Source organism: Emydura macquarii, unplaced genomic scaffold (assembly GCF_026122565.2).
Source record: "Emydura macquarii macquarii isolate MOO-44397 ecotype Brisbane River unplaced genomic scaffold, CSIRO-AGI_Emac_v2 contig_1170, whole genome shotgun sequence".
In the NCBI taxonomy this organism is placed as follows: Eukaryota; Metazoa; Chordata; order Testudines; family Chelidae; genus Emydura; species Emydura macquarii.
Genome location: NW_027131307.1, coordinates 1,177,942 through 1,194,534, shown reverse-complemented (window position 1 = coordinate 1,194,534; position 16,593 = coordinate 1,177,942). Strand labels below are relative to the sequence as shown.

At 49.4% G+C, this 16,593-nt stretch overlaps 1 protein-coding gene across 1 annotated transcript in view; it reads left to right on the top strand.

Moving 5' to 3' along the window:
- Positions 1-885: 885 nt before the first annotated feature.
- EIF6 (eukaryotic translation initiation factor 6) overlaps positions 886-16,593 on the top strand; it is a 35,055-nt gene continuing 19,347 nt past the window's right edge. Inside the window, exons 1-4 of the mRNA XM_067546869.1 lie at positions 886-1,140; positions 5,863-5,948; positions 9,203-9,378; positions 15,675-15,851. Coding sequence (XP_067402970.1) covers positions 1,034-1,140; positions 5,863-5,948; positions 9,203-9,378; positions 15,675-15,851 — 546 coding nt within the window. The 5' untranslated portion in view covers positions 886-1,033. The remainder of the gene's footprint in view (positions 1,141-5,862; positions 5,949-9,202; positions 9,379-15,674; positions 15,852-16,593) is intronic.

The following is a 16,593-nucleotide window of genomic DNA, read 5'->3' as shown; positions in this document are numbered from 1 at the left end:
AGGTAGTGCACCAAAAGTGAAATCTCTGCAAGCTGCATAGAACGAGTTTGAAAAAGACACCCTAATAAAGGTGCAAAGTAAATGTATACAACAAATTAAAAAGCACAGAAAGAGGAAGCAAAGTAGCACCATGGCTACGTAAAAGAAGCGATCGGAGTAAAAAAGGCATCCTATAAAAAGCGGGACTAGTGGAGGGAAGGAGAAATGAGGATGAACTGCAGCAGTGGCAGTGCACGAACAGAACTGGAGAGGCCACCTAAGAGTGTGAAGAACAGCTGAGTTAGCAGGGACCCAAAAAACCCCAGGGGTGTGTGTGTTGTCCTTGGGCAGTGGGAAGCCGGCGGGATAAACCCGCAGCCAGGGCGGGAGACAGCGCACTGTGACACGGCCCGTCAGCCGCTCTCAGAGCCGGGCTCCCGGACCGCTGCGAACGGGTCAGACTGCGCCAGGCGGGACCCGTTCTGCTAATGTACAGACTCGAAACCTGACACCCACGGCCTGGCCGGGCGCGGCCGCGTTAGTGCCTGGCCTGCGCCCGCTACCTACCCCGCCGCGCCCACTGACAGGGAGCAACTGGGGGCCGCAAGAAACGTCCCGTCCCGCGACAGAAATGGCGGTCACAGAGTCTGACGAGCAGCGGCGGGGCGGGGCGGACACCAGTTCGGAGTCACGGGGAGTTGCGGGCCGGGGCCGCCCCTTGCCTGCCGCACAGGGCACGTCGGGGCCGCAGAGCCGAGCTCCCTCCTCGCGGGCACAGCCCGGCTCCCGAGCCCTCGCCGCCGGGAAGTTGGAAGGCGTCGCTTCATTCAGCATCCCCCCCCCCGCCCGGCGGCGCGCTGTACTGCCATTAGGCCATAGAGACGAAGGGTGGGAGCCGCTCTAGCCGCGCGCCACGGGCGCTTGTTGCTTGCTGGCAGGGTGTGGGTGGGTGACCCTGACCCGGAAGCGACCGCGAGCGAGGGGCGGTGCTGGCCGCGTGCGCTACTGCCCCGAGCGCCGCTTGTCCTCGCTGCCCAGCCTTCCTGTCCACGCCATGGCGGTCCGCGCCAGTTTCGAGAACAACCACGAGATCGGCTGCTTCGCCAAGCTCACCAACTGCTACTGCCTGGTGGCCATCGGCGGCTCCGAGAACTTCTACAGGTCAGAGCGCCCGGGCCGCCCCAACCCCCCGCGCCGGGCCCGGCCTCGAAACACCCCCCCCCAACCCCCCGCGCCGGGCCCGGCCTCGAAACACCCCCCCCCCAACCCCCGCGCCGGGCCCGGCCTCGAAACACCCCCCCCCCCCAACCCCCGCGCCGGGCCCGGCCTCGAAACACCCCCCCCCCCCCCCCGCGCCGGGCCCGGCCTCGAAACACCCCCCCCCCAACCCCCGCGCCGGGCCCGGCCTCGAAACACCCCCCCCCCCCCCCCCCGCGCCGGGCCCGGCCTCGAAACACCCCCCCAACCCCCCGCGCCGGGCCCGGCCTCGAAACACCCCCCCCCCCCAACCCCCCGCGCCGGGCCCGGCCTCCAAACCCCCCCCCCCAACCCCCGCGCCGGGCCCGGCCCGGGCCCGGCCTCGAAACACCCCCCCCCCCCAACCCCCGCGCCGGGCCCGGCCTCGAAACACCCCCCCCAACCCCCGCGCCGGGCCCGCGCCGCGCCGGGCCCGGCCTCGAAACACCCCCCCCCCCAACCCCCCGCGCCGGGCCCGGCCTCGAAACCGCCGGGCCCGGCCTCGAAACACCCCCCCCCCCCCCGCGCCGGGCCCGGCCTCGCACCCCCCCCCCCAACCCCCGCGCCGGGCCCGGCCTCGAAACACCCCCCCAACCCCCCGCGCCGGGCCCGGCCCGAAACACCCCCCCCCCCCCAACCCCCGCGCCGGGCCCGGCCTCGAAACACCCCCCCCCCCCCCGCGCCGGGCCCGGCCTCGAAACACCCCGCGCCGGGCCCGGCCTCGAAACACCCCCCCCCCCCCCCGCGCCGGGCCCGGCCTCGAAACACCCCCCCCCCCCCCAACCCCCGCGCCGGGCCCGGCCTCGAAACACCCCCCCCCCCCAACCCCCGCGCCGGGCCCGGCCTCGAAACACCCCCCCCCCCCCAACCCCCGCGCCGGGCCCGGCCTCGAAACACCCCCCCCCCCAACCCCCCGCGCCGGGCCCGGCCTCGAAACACCCCCCCCCCCCCAACCCCCCGCGCCGGGCCCGGCCTCGAAACACCCCCCCCCCCCCAACCCCCGCGCCGGGCCCGGCCTCGAAACACCCCCCCCCCCCAACCCCCGCGCCGGGCCCGGCCTCGAAACACTCAACCCCCTCCAACTCCCCGGGCCGTCTTCCCCAGCTCCAGTTGCCTGTGGCTGGCGGCAGGTCTCTCGGGGTTTGTGATCAGGTTTCCCTGTCTGCTTTTCACTTAGTGCTGGGCAGCCCCTTGCGTCCCTACAGCACATACTACTTCTGTCTTGCAGTCTAGGTTTGCTTGGAAGTAGAGGGTGGTGGTGTCTAATCCATGGAGGGTTGCAAAGAAAGGGGGGTGGTTTATTCACACACACATGCTGATTAGGCTTAATGTAGAGGTAAACTCAAAAAATGTTGTCTCTAGTTTTTGTTACCTCACTGGTCTTCCCTTTATCCAGATCATTGATGGATACATTAAACAGCAGGGGTCCTAGTACAGACCCTAGAGCTGTCATTCTTGTTTTCTAACCCATGACTGTGTGTCACCCCTCAGTCCATGAGTACTTAGGCCTTATCTCCACTGTAGTGTATTGTCAACATAAACAGTGGTGTACATACAACAACCTTCCTTTTGCCAAGAAAATAAAACCACCTTGATGAATGGTGTGTGTAGAGCTTTTTGTGGCAAAGTTTTATCGACAAAAGTGTTAGTGTCAAGACACTGCGCTTTGTTATGTCACTGTAAATGGCCTCCAGCAGGTGTCCCACAATGCCCATCCTGACTGCTCTGGTCAGCAGTTTGAACTCTGCTGCCCTGTACCCAGGTACACAGCCATCCACCTTCCCCTTTTAAAGGCCCAGGAGTTTTTGAAATTCCACTTCCAGCTTGCTCGGCATGGAGAGCTCACATTACATCTTCCCAGCTGCTTCCCATGGTGGCTCTACACAGCAGTGTCCCACTTGGAGCAGGCTGCAGCTGTTGGATCTGCTGAATATATGGGGAGAGATGGCTGTGCAGTCCCAGCTCCACCTCAGCTGTAAGAACTTCAGTAGCTACGGTCGGTTATCTTATGGCATGTAGGAGAAGGGCTCCAAACGGGACATGCCTTAGTGCTTTGTGAAGATAAAGGAGCTGAGACAGGCATACCAGAAGGCAAGGAAGTCAAACCGTTGCCCTGGTGCTGCTCCGAAGACCTGCCGCTTCTGTAAGGAGCTGGATGTCATCCTCAGCGGCAACCCAACCTCCACTCTGAAGAGCCCTGTGGGTACTTTGGTGCAGCTGGAGAAAGCAGACTCAATCCCAGGGATGAAGTCGTGGATGAGGTGGGACAGGTGACAGGGTCATCTGGTACCATAGGGAGCCAGTACCTCTTCTTGACACTGGCGGGTTCGAGCCAGTCCCAGCACTCCTGTCTCTGGTGCACATGATATAGGAGAGGGGAGCTCTGGTAAGTGATCTTTCTGAGTTGATACTGCTCCGTTATATGAGGTAGAGCTGTTCTTTGCTTTGTTGAAATGGGTGAAGGGATAGAAATGTACAAGAATAGCTGTTTGTGTGTGCTTCTCATTCCCCTGTGCAGCTAAGCAGTGCTGTGGAAAAGTGTGTTAATGCACAGATCTCTAAGAAACTTACCTGGAGGTACTTGGCAATCCTCTGCCAAAGGGTCCTTGGCAGAGCTACTTTGTTCCTTCCCCCATTGTAGGAAATTTTCCTGTGCCACTTGGCAATCACTTGTGCAGGGAGCATATGGACCTGGTCTGAAGCTGCTCACATACTGAAGATGCACGTTTGCATCCTTGCTTACCCTCAGGAGTGAGATATTGGCTTCTATGACCCCCACCTGTGGAAAATGGTGGCAGAATTTAAAATTTTGTCCCAAGTTGCTTGCAGTGATCCCCTTAAAAATCTCTTAGACCCTTTGCCCCATTGTGAGCTTCTCTCCCCCTCGGGCTGAACTCGCCATGTTAAGGAGTTGGCCGAGCTGTGTGCTTGCCAAGGGATAGTAAGAAAGAGGTGTATTTTACTGTAATGATTCAGTGCTGTGAGTGCACTAAAAATCATGCTTCTGTTTGTTTTTTCTTGTTCTTCTGCAGATGTGGCCTGCAGGGGAACCCCCTACACATGTTGGAGCGCCTCTGCCAGATAAGGAAGTGAACAAGGAGGACCTATTTCTAGAAGTGCTCCAAACCTCAGAGGCCAAAAAACAAGAACACAGGGTGTTGAAAGAGACTGTAAATGAAAATTATAAAATAGATAGGCAGGACAGAAACAAGAGCCACGAGCGAATTTTAATGGGCCAGAAGGGTATGATAAAGGTGATGGAGGACCGAATCATAGAAGATTAGGTCATCTAGTCAAACCCCCTGCTTAAAGCAGGACTAACCTCAGCTAAATCATCCCAGCCAGGGCTTTGTCAAGCCGCAGCTTAAAAACCTCTAAAGATGGCGATTCCACCACCTCCCTAGATAACCCATTCCAGTACTTCACCACCCTCCTAGTGAAAAACTTTTTCCTAATATCCAACCTAGACCTCCCCTACTGCCACTTGAAACCGTTGCTCCTTGTTCTGTCATCTGCCACCACTGAGAACAGCCTAGCCCCATCCTCCCTGGAACCCCCTTTCAGGTAGTTAAAGGCCGCTATCAAATCCCCCCTCATTCTTCTCTTTTGCAGACTAAACAAGCCCAGTTCCCTCAGCCTCTCCTCATAAGTCTTGTGCTCCAGCCCCCTAATCATTTTTGTTGCCCTCCGCTGGACTCTCTCCAACTTGTCCACATCCTTTTTGTAGTGGGGGGCCCAAAACTGGACACAATATTCTAAATGCGGCCTCACCAATGCCGAATAGAGGGGAATAATCACTTCCCGTGACCTGCTGGCAATGCCCCTCCTAATGCAGCCCAATATGCTATTAGCCTTCTTGACAACCAGGGCACACTGCTGACTCATATCCAGCTTTTTATCCACCGTTACCCCCAGGTCCTTTTCTGCAGAGCTGCTGCCCAGCTCGTCGGTCCCCAGTCTATAGCTGTGCATGGGATTCTTCCTTCCTAAGTGGAGGACTCTGCACTTTTCTTTGTTGAACCTCATTAGATTTCTTTTGGCCCAATCCTCCAGTTTGTTTAGGTCACTCTGTATCCTATCCCTACCTTGCAGGGTATCTACCACTCCCCCATTCCACTCATGGGAATCTCTTTTTCACATCTCTTAGCGACGTAAATTAGATTGACTTAAGCGGTAGCGTAGACCTGACCTTACTAGCTTCCTGTGAGGAACTTTGTCAAAGGCTTTTTGAAAGTCCAGATAAATTAAATCAGCCTCTTCTTTATTCACTGTGTTGCTGACACAGTCAAAAAATTCTAGTAGTCATTTTAACAGGAAGTTAATTCGTGTTAGTTCGGAAGGCCATGCGGGTCTAGTGGACAGGGCACACTGAACTGGGACTCAGGAAGCCTGAGGTCTGTTCCTGACTCCGCTATTGACCTACTAGGAGACTTTGGGCAAGTCAGTGAACTTCTCTGCTCCTCTGTCTCCCCATTTGTAAAATGAAAGTACCCACCTTTGTAAAACAAGGCATGACCATCCAGTCCTCCTCCTCAGGCATATTGACTTAATTTCCCTTGGGATTTGAGTCTCTCTGGATTGAATGGGATTCTCTGTATATGTCATTCTTTGCTTTGCAGCATCATTCCACTGTTTTTCTTATTCCAGTATCTTTGAGGGGGAGCTATCTGAGACCATCCCTGTTGTTCACGCCTCCATTGCTGGATGTCGGATCATTGGGAGAATGTGTGTGGGTAAGTCGTCCTTCAGGCTGATACCTTTGTGGTGTGCTCTTAATGGGGCTGGGATGTCATTTAACACGATTTAACACTGTTGTTCTGCACTATAAGTCAAATCATTCTGTAACTGGATCTGGCCTAGGATCAGCCCATGCCCATATTGAATAGGTTAGAGTTTGAGCTGTGACAAATAGGGATAGTAGGAGACCTACAAAGGTTGCAGACACAGCCCCGTGAACCCAAAGGGGCTTGTCTTCTGACTTCTGCGAGCAGAAGTTGTTGAGAGAAGCCAGGCCTGAGGGTAGTGTAAAGGAGTGGAACTGGGAAGATTTGTTTCCAAAATCAAAAATGTATCAACTTGAGAATAAAAAAAAGCGTAAGGGGGAGGGTACTGTGACATATAGAGGTTGGCTTCTGTTGTGGTGGTGCGGGAAATCATATAACCACTCATCTGCAGCATTCACATGCTTCTACTTGTGGTGGGGGCGGAGTTGCATGTCACATAAGTTTCTCTTGCTGATAAATCCCCAAGGACTGCTCTGCTTTGGTGGGCATTAATGGATCAGCTAAAGCATCTAGCTATTACAAATACAAACTGCAAAAGCATCTTTTCTCCTTTCACTTGCATGTAACCCAGACACAGCTCTTGTTTTTACAATCCATTCCAGTGAGAGGAGACAGAATGTTTTGTACCTTCTCAGTTGGTCTGGAGAAGCTTTTGACAGATCTTGATTATTATTGCTCTGCCACATTAGGTAATGAAATGAGCAGAGTTGGAAACACCAATTAGATTTAGTGGTCTAACATTTCGTTTCTGATTAAAGGGGGAAAAATCGGTGCTTCTGTTCTTTTCACTTCAATTTGAAGGTTTTGGGTTTTTTAAGGTATTACCCTCCGCTTGTGTTTTATGTTGGAAATTCAGGTCTTGTTTGCTCTTTGAGACCTCAGTCACTGGGGGACTAGTGAAAAGCTGAAGTAATAGGGGCCAAGAAGGGAAAGTGAATTTTAATCAGACTGTTTTAAAACTCTTTTTAATAACACCTACTTAACATTTTGGGGAAAGGTTCTAATACACGGTCTGCATAGTAAACGCGGCCTGAGACTCAGATACCCCTCAAGTAAACCATGATAGACCAGATTGGACATTCGTGATGTGTAAGGTGTTTTTTTTTAAAGGCAAAAATATCTTAAAAATAAAAAAACCCAAATCATTCTTTTCAGGGATTTTCTCCCTCATAAAGAAACAACAGCAACTAAGGGTACATCCACACAGTGATTAAAAACTGTGGCTGGCCTGGCTCAGGGTCTCCTTCCCCCCTTGCAGTGTCCCAGAGCTCAGGCTCCAGCCCAAGCCCAGCCATCCACACAGCAATTTTTCAGCCCAGACTCCGAGCCGAAGTGAGTTGGGCCGGGCCAGCCATTGGATTTTTATGGCAGTGTACACGTACCTTAAGAGGCCCAGTTTATCAAGAAAATGCTTTGTACATTATCTTTAAATTGCCCTGCTCTTCAGAGAGTAAATCTTACTGTGCATCTTCAATAGTTCATGTGGCTTATAAGTAGCCCACTCGTCATTTTCTGCATTGTCACCCATTGGGCAACACCATCTGTGCTCCAGGCTCACTTGTACAGTCATTTTTGTCAAATTTAGCAAAGCACCTAATCCTCCTCCTTATTGCACAAAACAATGGACTTGGCTAGAACTCATACGAAATGGGGTGTCTTAAAAGGGCGTCTACTGAAACCACACTTCTGTCTGAAAATGTTTTTCTGCTTCTTATAAGTAACACCTCAGATTCCTAGCACTGAAAGATTAGTGAAAAGTTTGTTTTATTGCTGTCTGCTTGACAGCACTTCCCCCCCGTTCGTATAGCTATCACAGCAACAGGGGAGGGAAAAAGATACTTGTAACACTCCTGTTGTCCCCCACATGGAAGGGGGCACCTCTTAAAATTCTCTAATCAAGTTGACAAAATCTCTTTAAAGTTAAAATGGGCAAATCATTTTTGCTTATACTTAAAAACAAAAAAACCCAAAAAAAACAAAAAAAAAACAACCAGACAAACCCACCCATCTCTGAGCCAGAGCCCAGATAAGTGAAGTATCTTAAAGGTGACCTGCAAATGGAAAACCATATCATTTTATGTTTCTTTGTGATTGATAGAAAAGGAGAGTGTTATTTTTAAAAATGTTATGCTTTTTTTTTTTTTTTTTTTTTTTTTAAATAAATCAGGTCTTGTCTCTGCTGTTTTTGCTAGAGGACTCTCCCAGTGACTGGGGAGCTAAGGGTGTTCTGCTTCACGAGATGCAAACATGAATAAATCAGGGGAAATGGGATTTTAATCACTGTTTAAATCTGGTTAGCATCTGTTTAACTTTAGGGGACTAAGCTCTTCTCTCGTTCTTCCCAGAGTCCACAAACAAAAACAGAAGAACTGTCTTTCATGCGAAAGCAAAACAAGCAGAAACAAAGCCTTTCAGGTTTTGCATTAGATGGCAGAAAAATGGCACAAAAAGCAGTTTTTGTTGGTCACTGTTAGTGTTTCTGTGGGGGAGGGGGAGCGTGTTGAAAGTTGTCAGCAACTTAACCTAGGGTTTTGCAATGGCCTTACATTGGCATTGGCTACTGGTGAATGCATATAGCCTCTTATGCATCTGTCAGCATTTTATTTTTGCATATTGGGGACGATGTGCTATGTCCCCATCTTTAGGGCTGCTTGGGCACAAGGCGGCTATTTTAGCTTGTGACCCCAGATTTGCTAGGTGATTTGGAGATGACTGGTCCCTGGCCTGAAGGGCCTCGCCAAAAGGATACAACAGAAGAGGGATTGTTTCAGATGTCACTATTTACCCTCTCTGCATGTTCAATGCTCCCTACCTATGCACTTTTTCCAGTGGATATTGGTTTTGTTGATGAGCCATGCCTGTGGGCTGGGTTCTGCCATGCTCACTGTGAGAACCTTGTTGTGCAGTTGACTACAGGCAGTAACAGTGGTGCCACCAACCTGTCACTGTTTCCTTATTAACCCTTTTCTAATCCCCCCGCTGCTCACACATGCATCTTCCGGTCTCATTCTGACCCCCCCGGTGCTGGTGGGTTTTTAGTGGGAACTTTGCCTCAGCCGTGCTGAAACCTGTGTATGTTGGGGGAGGGGCTGGGTGAGCCTGAGGAGCCCAAAGACCAAGTTGTGTGAAGGCTAGGAAGGGGACAAGCCCAGCGGGTGAACACCTTTGACCTGGTCTGAAGCAGAGCTCCTTTTTTCTCCTAGGGAACCGACATGGACTGTTAGTCCCAAGCAGTACAACAGACCAGGAGCTTCAGCACATCCGCAACAGCCTGCCAGACTCCGTACGAATCCAACGGGTGGAGGAGCGGCTCTCCGCCTTGGGCAATGTGACCACATGCAATGACTACGTAGCACTTGTCCATCCAGACCTTGACAGGGTAAATGGCAGACCTTTAAAGCGAACCTTATCCTAAAGCTGGACCTTACAATTACTGGATATTGGTCTGAATGTTTCCAGTTCATGCGAGTAACACAAGGCTGCATGCTAATAGCACTGTACAGCATGGGAGCTTACCTAGTCTTTCGGTCGTCACAGTAGAGGAATGGCAGAGTTGGCGTCTGCTCTGAAAGGCTGCCTCAAGATTCAGCTTTCATTGCCTTTCATTCAGCCTTATTTAGAGGGCAGATAAAAAAGACAAGCTCTACCCTGAAGAGTTTACGATCTAGTGTTCGACATACTGGGACTAATGGCGGGGGTGTAATAGGGAGGGAATGGAATGAAGGAGAAGAAGGGCCATGACGACACTATCAGGTGGTTACTCGCTTTAGGCATGTATGCATCTGGAAGGTTAACCTGCAGCTGATTTTTTTCATCCGGATGCACTCTGGACAGTGTGGATGAGTGGGATTTTAGGGGTTTGAGTGAGGGGAGGGGTGGTGAGCTTGTATCCCAGTATAGGGACAGCATGGAAGAAAGCAGATAAATGGAAGTTGGGGACCAAGAGGCACAAAGGCTATCGTGGTGTGGTGGAGGGGGCATGGTAAGAGATGGTTACACACACAGGCAGGAACAGAGATGTACACCACTTTGAAATGAATAAGAGAATGTGATGCAGTTGAAAACAGGCAATCCAAAGGGGGTGGAGGCGTAATACAGCAAGATAGGGTGGGGCAGATAATTGGGGGCAGTGGTTTGATTGGACTGGGTTCCAGGATTGTGGGTTCCAGGGAGTTCAGACAGAAAGGTTGTGGAAGTGAAATGGGAGATAAGAGAGTTTTAGCTGTTGGGACTGAGGAAAAGCTTCTAGATCCTGAATTCTGTGTTTCCTTGCTAGCAGAGTGCACCCTGTATTGTGTTGGCTGGTTCCTACCAAGTGAATTTCCACTATGCCTGGGAGCCCATGGCCTGCAGGTTTAGCATCTCCAACACTTCTGTGCTTACTAAACAAGTTCATTACTGCAAACCAATTTGGTTCTTGGTCTGTCAGTGTAGCCTGATTTTGGGTGTTTTAGTAATTTGAACGGGGTTATAGGCTTGCCAGTTGCTCTGGTCAGAAGATAATGAGGTTCTTGTCCCGGAATCAGGCTCCAGAAGAGTTTTATAGGGACCCCGGGGTGCATGACAGGAAAGTTCACAGTGATAGCCAAATTTGTGTAATTTTATAAACTTTTTTATTAAGATAACATAAAATGATAGACAAATGCCTGATTAAAAGAAAATGAATAATCTAACGTATGGGAATACAGTCTTATTTTAGAGACTCATGTGATATGTATATCTCTATGCTATGCTTTGGATTAATATACTCTGACCCTTTCCTGATGACCTGGTTGAGAGAGATGTTGTTTCCTCAACTCTTGAGTAGAGGGGTAGAGAGCTTAGGCAATGCTCGAGGACTAAGAGCTGTAAGACTAAGTGTAACACTACAAATAATACTAAGTATAAATGAAGAAAAAAATCTTAACAGTAACTAAAGAAACTTCAAGAAGGAGTAGCTGATGATTGATTGCCCCAATTAATACGATTTGCCCCTTTTTATACCCTGAGCAATATGGGTCCTCCTAAGTCCAAACTTGGATTCTTCACCCCCAAATTATTAGGGCACACTTATTCTATAGGCTGGTAGGTTCGTGCGTATTAATGACATATCCTTATCCTGTCCAGATGGTTCCAGACGGTTTGTTTATCTCACCTTTGTTATTTCTGGCCCTTTTGTGGGTTCTGTGGTGTACCTGTGAACTTTACTCGGGGCATAACCTGTGACAGCCCCCCCCCGGTTTTGATGCCTCCTGACTTATCTAGGATAAAGGTTATAACCATATATGTCTTATCCTTTAACTCATCATTATTTATCTGGTCCAAAGGTCCCAAACATACGTATGCTAACTGCCTTAGCTTTTATACAGTGGTATTTTGGAAATACTAATCCAGCAACTAACCCCCAGTTAACAACAGAGATACTAATTAACAACTAACTCCCCAGTGCTCCAAATAGAGTTTGGCTGTGCCGGAGTGCATGGCTGAAAAGCTAGAAGCAGGCCCCTGAATGAGGCTGGGCTCCAGGGTAACTGCAAGATGCAGCAAGTAAGCAAGTGGTAAGGTATGGATCATCAGGAACTGCCAACAATGTGCACCATAAGGGGGGGGACAGAGGGATGGAAAGCAGCCACCACTCCCAGAGAGCAGTGAAGAAGAGATCAAAGCCATTTTAAACAAAGGTCCTATTGCTTGGGACTAAACGCAGAGCAGCAGAGGAAATTCCCAGTGAGCAAGAAGGAGTTTGCATAAGCTGTCAGCCTATGCAGCCAGAGATAAGACAGCACTGAACAGCTAACCAGCTTTTATAGGGCAAGGGCCATGAGATAAGCAGTTACGGCAAATAACCAAGACAGGCCTGTAGGGTACCTTGCATTACAGCTGAAATACTTTAATATAACTCTGACTCTATTATAATAAAACAACCATCTATAAGGAAAGATATATATGCAAGCAAGCAGGCTAGTCCTATAGGCTACTTCAGTTATCATAGAATATTAGAGTTGGAAGGGACCTCAGGAGGTCATCTAGTCCAACCCCCTGCTCAAAGCAGGACTAATCTCAAATCATCCCAGCCAGGGCTTTGTCAAGCCGCAGCTTAAAAACCTTTAAAGATGGAGATTCCACTACCTCCCTCGGTAACCCATTCCAGTGCTTCACCACCCTCCTAGTGAAAAACTTTTTCCTAATATCCAACCTAGACCTCCCCCCTGCCACTTGAGACCATTGCTCCTTGTTCTGTCATCTACTACCATTGAGACCAGCCTAGCTCCATCTTCCCTGGAACCCCCTTCAGATAGTTAAAGGCTGCTATCAAATCCCCCCTTATTCTTCTCTTTTGCAGACTAAACAAGCCTAGTTCCCTCAGCCTCTCCTCATAAATCTTGTGCTCCAGCCCCCTAATCATTTTTGTTGCCGTCTGCTGGATTCTCTCCAACTTGTCCACATGCTTTCTGTAATGGGGGGTCCAAAACTGGACACAGTACTCCAAATGCGGCCTCACCAATGCCGAATAGAGGGGAATAATCACTTCCCTCTATCTGCTAGCAATGCTGCTACTAATGCAGCCCAATATGCTATTAGTCTTCTTGGCAACCAGGGCACACTGCTGACTCATATCCAGCTTCTTATCCACTGTTACCCCCAGGTCCTTTTCTGCAGAACTGTTGCCTAGCCAGTCGGTCCCAATCTGTAGCAGTGCATGGGATTCTTCCATCCTAAGTGCAGGACTCTGCACTTGTCCTTGTTGAACCTCATCAGATTTCTTTTGGCCCAATCCTCCAATTTGTCTAGGTCACTCTGTATCCTATCCCTACCTTCCAGGGTATCTACCACTCCCCCTAGCTTAGTGTCATCTGCAAACTTGCTGAGGGTGCAATCTACCCCATCCTCCAGATCATTAATGAAGATGTTGAACAAAACCAGCCCCAGGACTTACCCCTGGGGCACTCCACTTGTGACCAGCTGCCAGCTAGACACGGAGCCGTTGATCACTACCCATTGAGCCCAATGCTCTAGCCAGCTCTCTGTCCATTTTATAGTCCATTTGTCCAACCCATACTTCTTTAACTTTCTGATAAGAATGCTGTGGGAGACTGTATCAAAAGCTTTGCTAAAGTCAAGGTATATCACGTTCACTGCTTTCCCCACATCCACCGAGCCAGTCACCTCTTCATAGAAGGCAATCAGTTCTTCTCCTGCGGCCATTTGTCTCCTTTACTTCCTCACTTAGCCAGTTTCTCTCTTTAGGACAGTTTCATATTTTCCCTTCCCAGGATAATGTTGGGGTCCAACAGGGTCCTATGTCCTTAAGTGAAGGTGTCTAGGAGAAGTGAAGTGCAGGGCCTATGAGTCCCTTTTGGAGGGGCTGCACCTTGGAGGAATAGCTCCTTGTCTCCTATGCTGCTGGGCATCTACCACTCTGTCCACAAAAACCTGATTAGCAAACTGCCCAGAAAAGCATGTTCTCTCATACACTCATTCGGGGATGATCTTGTGGCTGAAGCTCAGTTCTGCAAGTCAGGAGACTTGATTCTGTTCTTAGCTCTGCCACAGACTCCCTGTGTGATGTTGGGTTAGTCATTTAGCCTTCTGTGTTTCAGTTTCTTTAGGAGAGAATACCCCACGGGTGTCTTACTCATTCATCAGACCAGTTGGGACCAGTGCTGTACAAATGCATATGAGGGAAGGTTCCCTACCTCACAGAGCTTGCAGTGTATGAAGAATCTAATGCTCTAACTTGAAAAATGCTTTGAGATCCTTGGATAGAAGATGATGTGCGAGTGCAAAGTATTGGTGGAGGCAATATTTGTTGCTGTTTTCTGTTGTCTGAGTGTCTTTCCTTTCTAGGGTGTCGCACAGTCTGTGTTCCCCTCCCTCTGCTTACACAAGGTTATGAAGTAGTCAGCTACTAATCAGATTGTCACTGAGGGCTGCCAAAGTCTAGTGCTAACTATTGGATTTGGTACCCATGCTTGAAAGAAGAGACAATGTAATTCTTTCTTACACCTGTTCCCATTGAGCAAATATATATTTCATTCAGCACCTGAACTGGGGAAAAGATTCTCTCTCTGTGCTGGGGATCTCACCTGTTGAACTCTTATTATTGCTTGTTTTGCCTTCGGGCCTCATTGTGCTAAGCACTGTACAAACACAGAACAGAGATGGTCTCTGCCCCAAAGAGCTTACAATTTAAGTATAAGGCAAAAAAGACAGTTAAATACAACAAACAGATGCGGGGGGTAGAAGGAAACAAATAGACAGTATTGGTCAGCATGATAAGCGGTGGTCTCAGGCCACCAGCTGCCTAATTTGTTTTTTGAGATGTCACAGTGGAAGGGAGCATGAAGATCGACAAGAAGGGGAGATGGCTTTGTGGTAGTTTGAGTTTCTTCCATGTGTATGGGCGGAAGCAGGAAGGGGCTTGTTTGAAAATTTAGCAAGTGGGTGGAGGAGGCCACCCATTAACTCCATTAATGGCCGAATGGAGTTGAGTCAACATCTTGATAGGATGAGAGATGCTAAGTTGGGTGGGAATAGGCTGTGAAGGGCATTGAAAGTGAATGCAAATACTTTGTGTTTGATGTGATGGAGCCGGGGGAGCCTGTGAAGGGATGCAAAGAGGGTGACATGGTCAAAGGGAGGAGCCAGGAAAATTCACCTTTTGCAGCAGAGTTTTAAATGGATGTGAGGTGAGATGGGATAAGTCAAGGTTGGAGCAGAGGAGGGTGCGGTAATTGAGATGTGAGATGGTGAGAGCCCAGACAAGGGCTTTAACTGTGGGGATGAAGAAGGGCGGTCTTAGATCTTTTGCAGGAAGAAGTGGCAACATGCAAACACATGGGTCACACAGTCTTGAGGGAGGGCTGCACTAACGAGGATGCCCAGTCATGATAGGCCTTTGTGTTAGGGAAGATGGTGTTACCCACAAGGTGAGGGAGGATTTTTGATGAAAGGTTAAGATCTGTGTTTTGGCCATATTGAGCTTAAATTGACAGCTAAACACTCATGAGCAGCCATGATAGACCATCTGAGGTTTTAGTTTGAATAGGAGACATCAAGTTTGGAGTGGAGAGGTGGGTCTGTGAAGAATCGAACATAAAGATGATAGGTGAAGATTCATAGATACCCAGGCCAGTAGGAGCCACGGTGGTCTAGTCTGACCTGCTGTATAAAACAGGCCAGAGACCTGTCCCAAAATAATTCCCAGAGCAGATCTTTTAGAAAAACATCCAATCTTGATTAAAAAAATGTCAGTGATGAAGAATCCATTACACCGTGAGTAAATTGTTCCAAGGGTTAATTATTCTCACTGGTAAAAATTTACACCATATTGCCAGTCTGAATTTATTTAGCTTCAACTTCCAAGCTGACCAAGGCATGGATGGGCAGGCAAGATCGAAGAAGACGAGCATGGTTGACAGTGTTGAAGTCGGCTGGCAGGTCAAGGAGGTGAATGATGAAGTGCTAATTGCTTTTTGTCGTTGGACCTAAGAGCAGATTTAGTTAATATATCCCTAAAATGAAAATCTGAGCTCTCAAAAATCACAATAGGTGCTTCCAAAACACTTTGAGCAAGTTTTCTCCAGAGCATAGCTCCACTCCCATCTCAGCTCACTTGGGGTTTTATGTAATATTCTGATTTCTGAGATAACATTTGTGCCAAGGAGACACACTTCTCATTTTATGTATTTACAGGAGACTGAAGAGATCTTGGCAGATGTGCTCAAAGTAGAAGTTTTCAGACAGACTGTTGCAGACCAGGTTCTGGTAGGAAGTTACTGTGCTTTTAGTAACCAGGGAGGACTTGTGCACCCAAAGACTTCAGTTGAAGACCAGGATGAGCTCTCTTCACTGCTGCAAGTCCCACTTGTGGTAAGGCATTTGCAGACTTGTGCTTTCTCTCCCTTCCCACCCCAGAGTCTTCTGACTGTTGGAGAGGTTTCGATTGTCTCATCTATACCTTTCCCAGCCTCCCATGTTTTATCCTCCCCCACTGAATATCTGCATTGGCTGCTTCTTTTAGCTTTTATCAATTAGCTGTGTAGAGTAATTCACATGACTTGTCAGTTTCACTGCTGCCCACATTAAAAGAAGCTGTGCCCTCTCCCTGCTACTAACAGGCTCTCAGTAGTGTCTCTTTCCTCCTCCCCATCTGCCGAAATAACCTGTCATGTCTTCCTGGGACCAAATGCACCAGCTGCCAAAACCTCCCACTTCTCCAGCTTCTAACATGCTGCATGTTTCAGTGCTAAAATCTCTGGCAAACAAAGTTGAGGTAGTAAAATACTTATAATTTAGTATCAACCTGAGTGCTGCTGTGATAGTGTGCTGATTGTACTGGGCAGCGAGGGGGAGAAGATGGCCTAGAAGGTTGTACCACAGAGTTCAGGGTTCTGCTGCCTAAGTGAAGTTGAATGTGCTGCAATAGGACACGTTGCCTTTTCACAACATATTGCACTCTAATGGCTAACAAGGGAGATCTGCCCTATTGCGTGTTGTCATCCTCTCGGAGTGTGGAGAAGGAGTGATATGATTTGGCCTTTAGTGGCCTTTTTAAAATTCCAGTGATAGAATTGTGTCCCCTTTGAACCAGGTGGTGGCTAGCTTGTCCCGG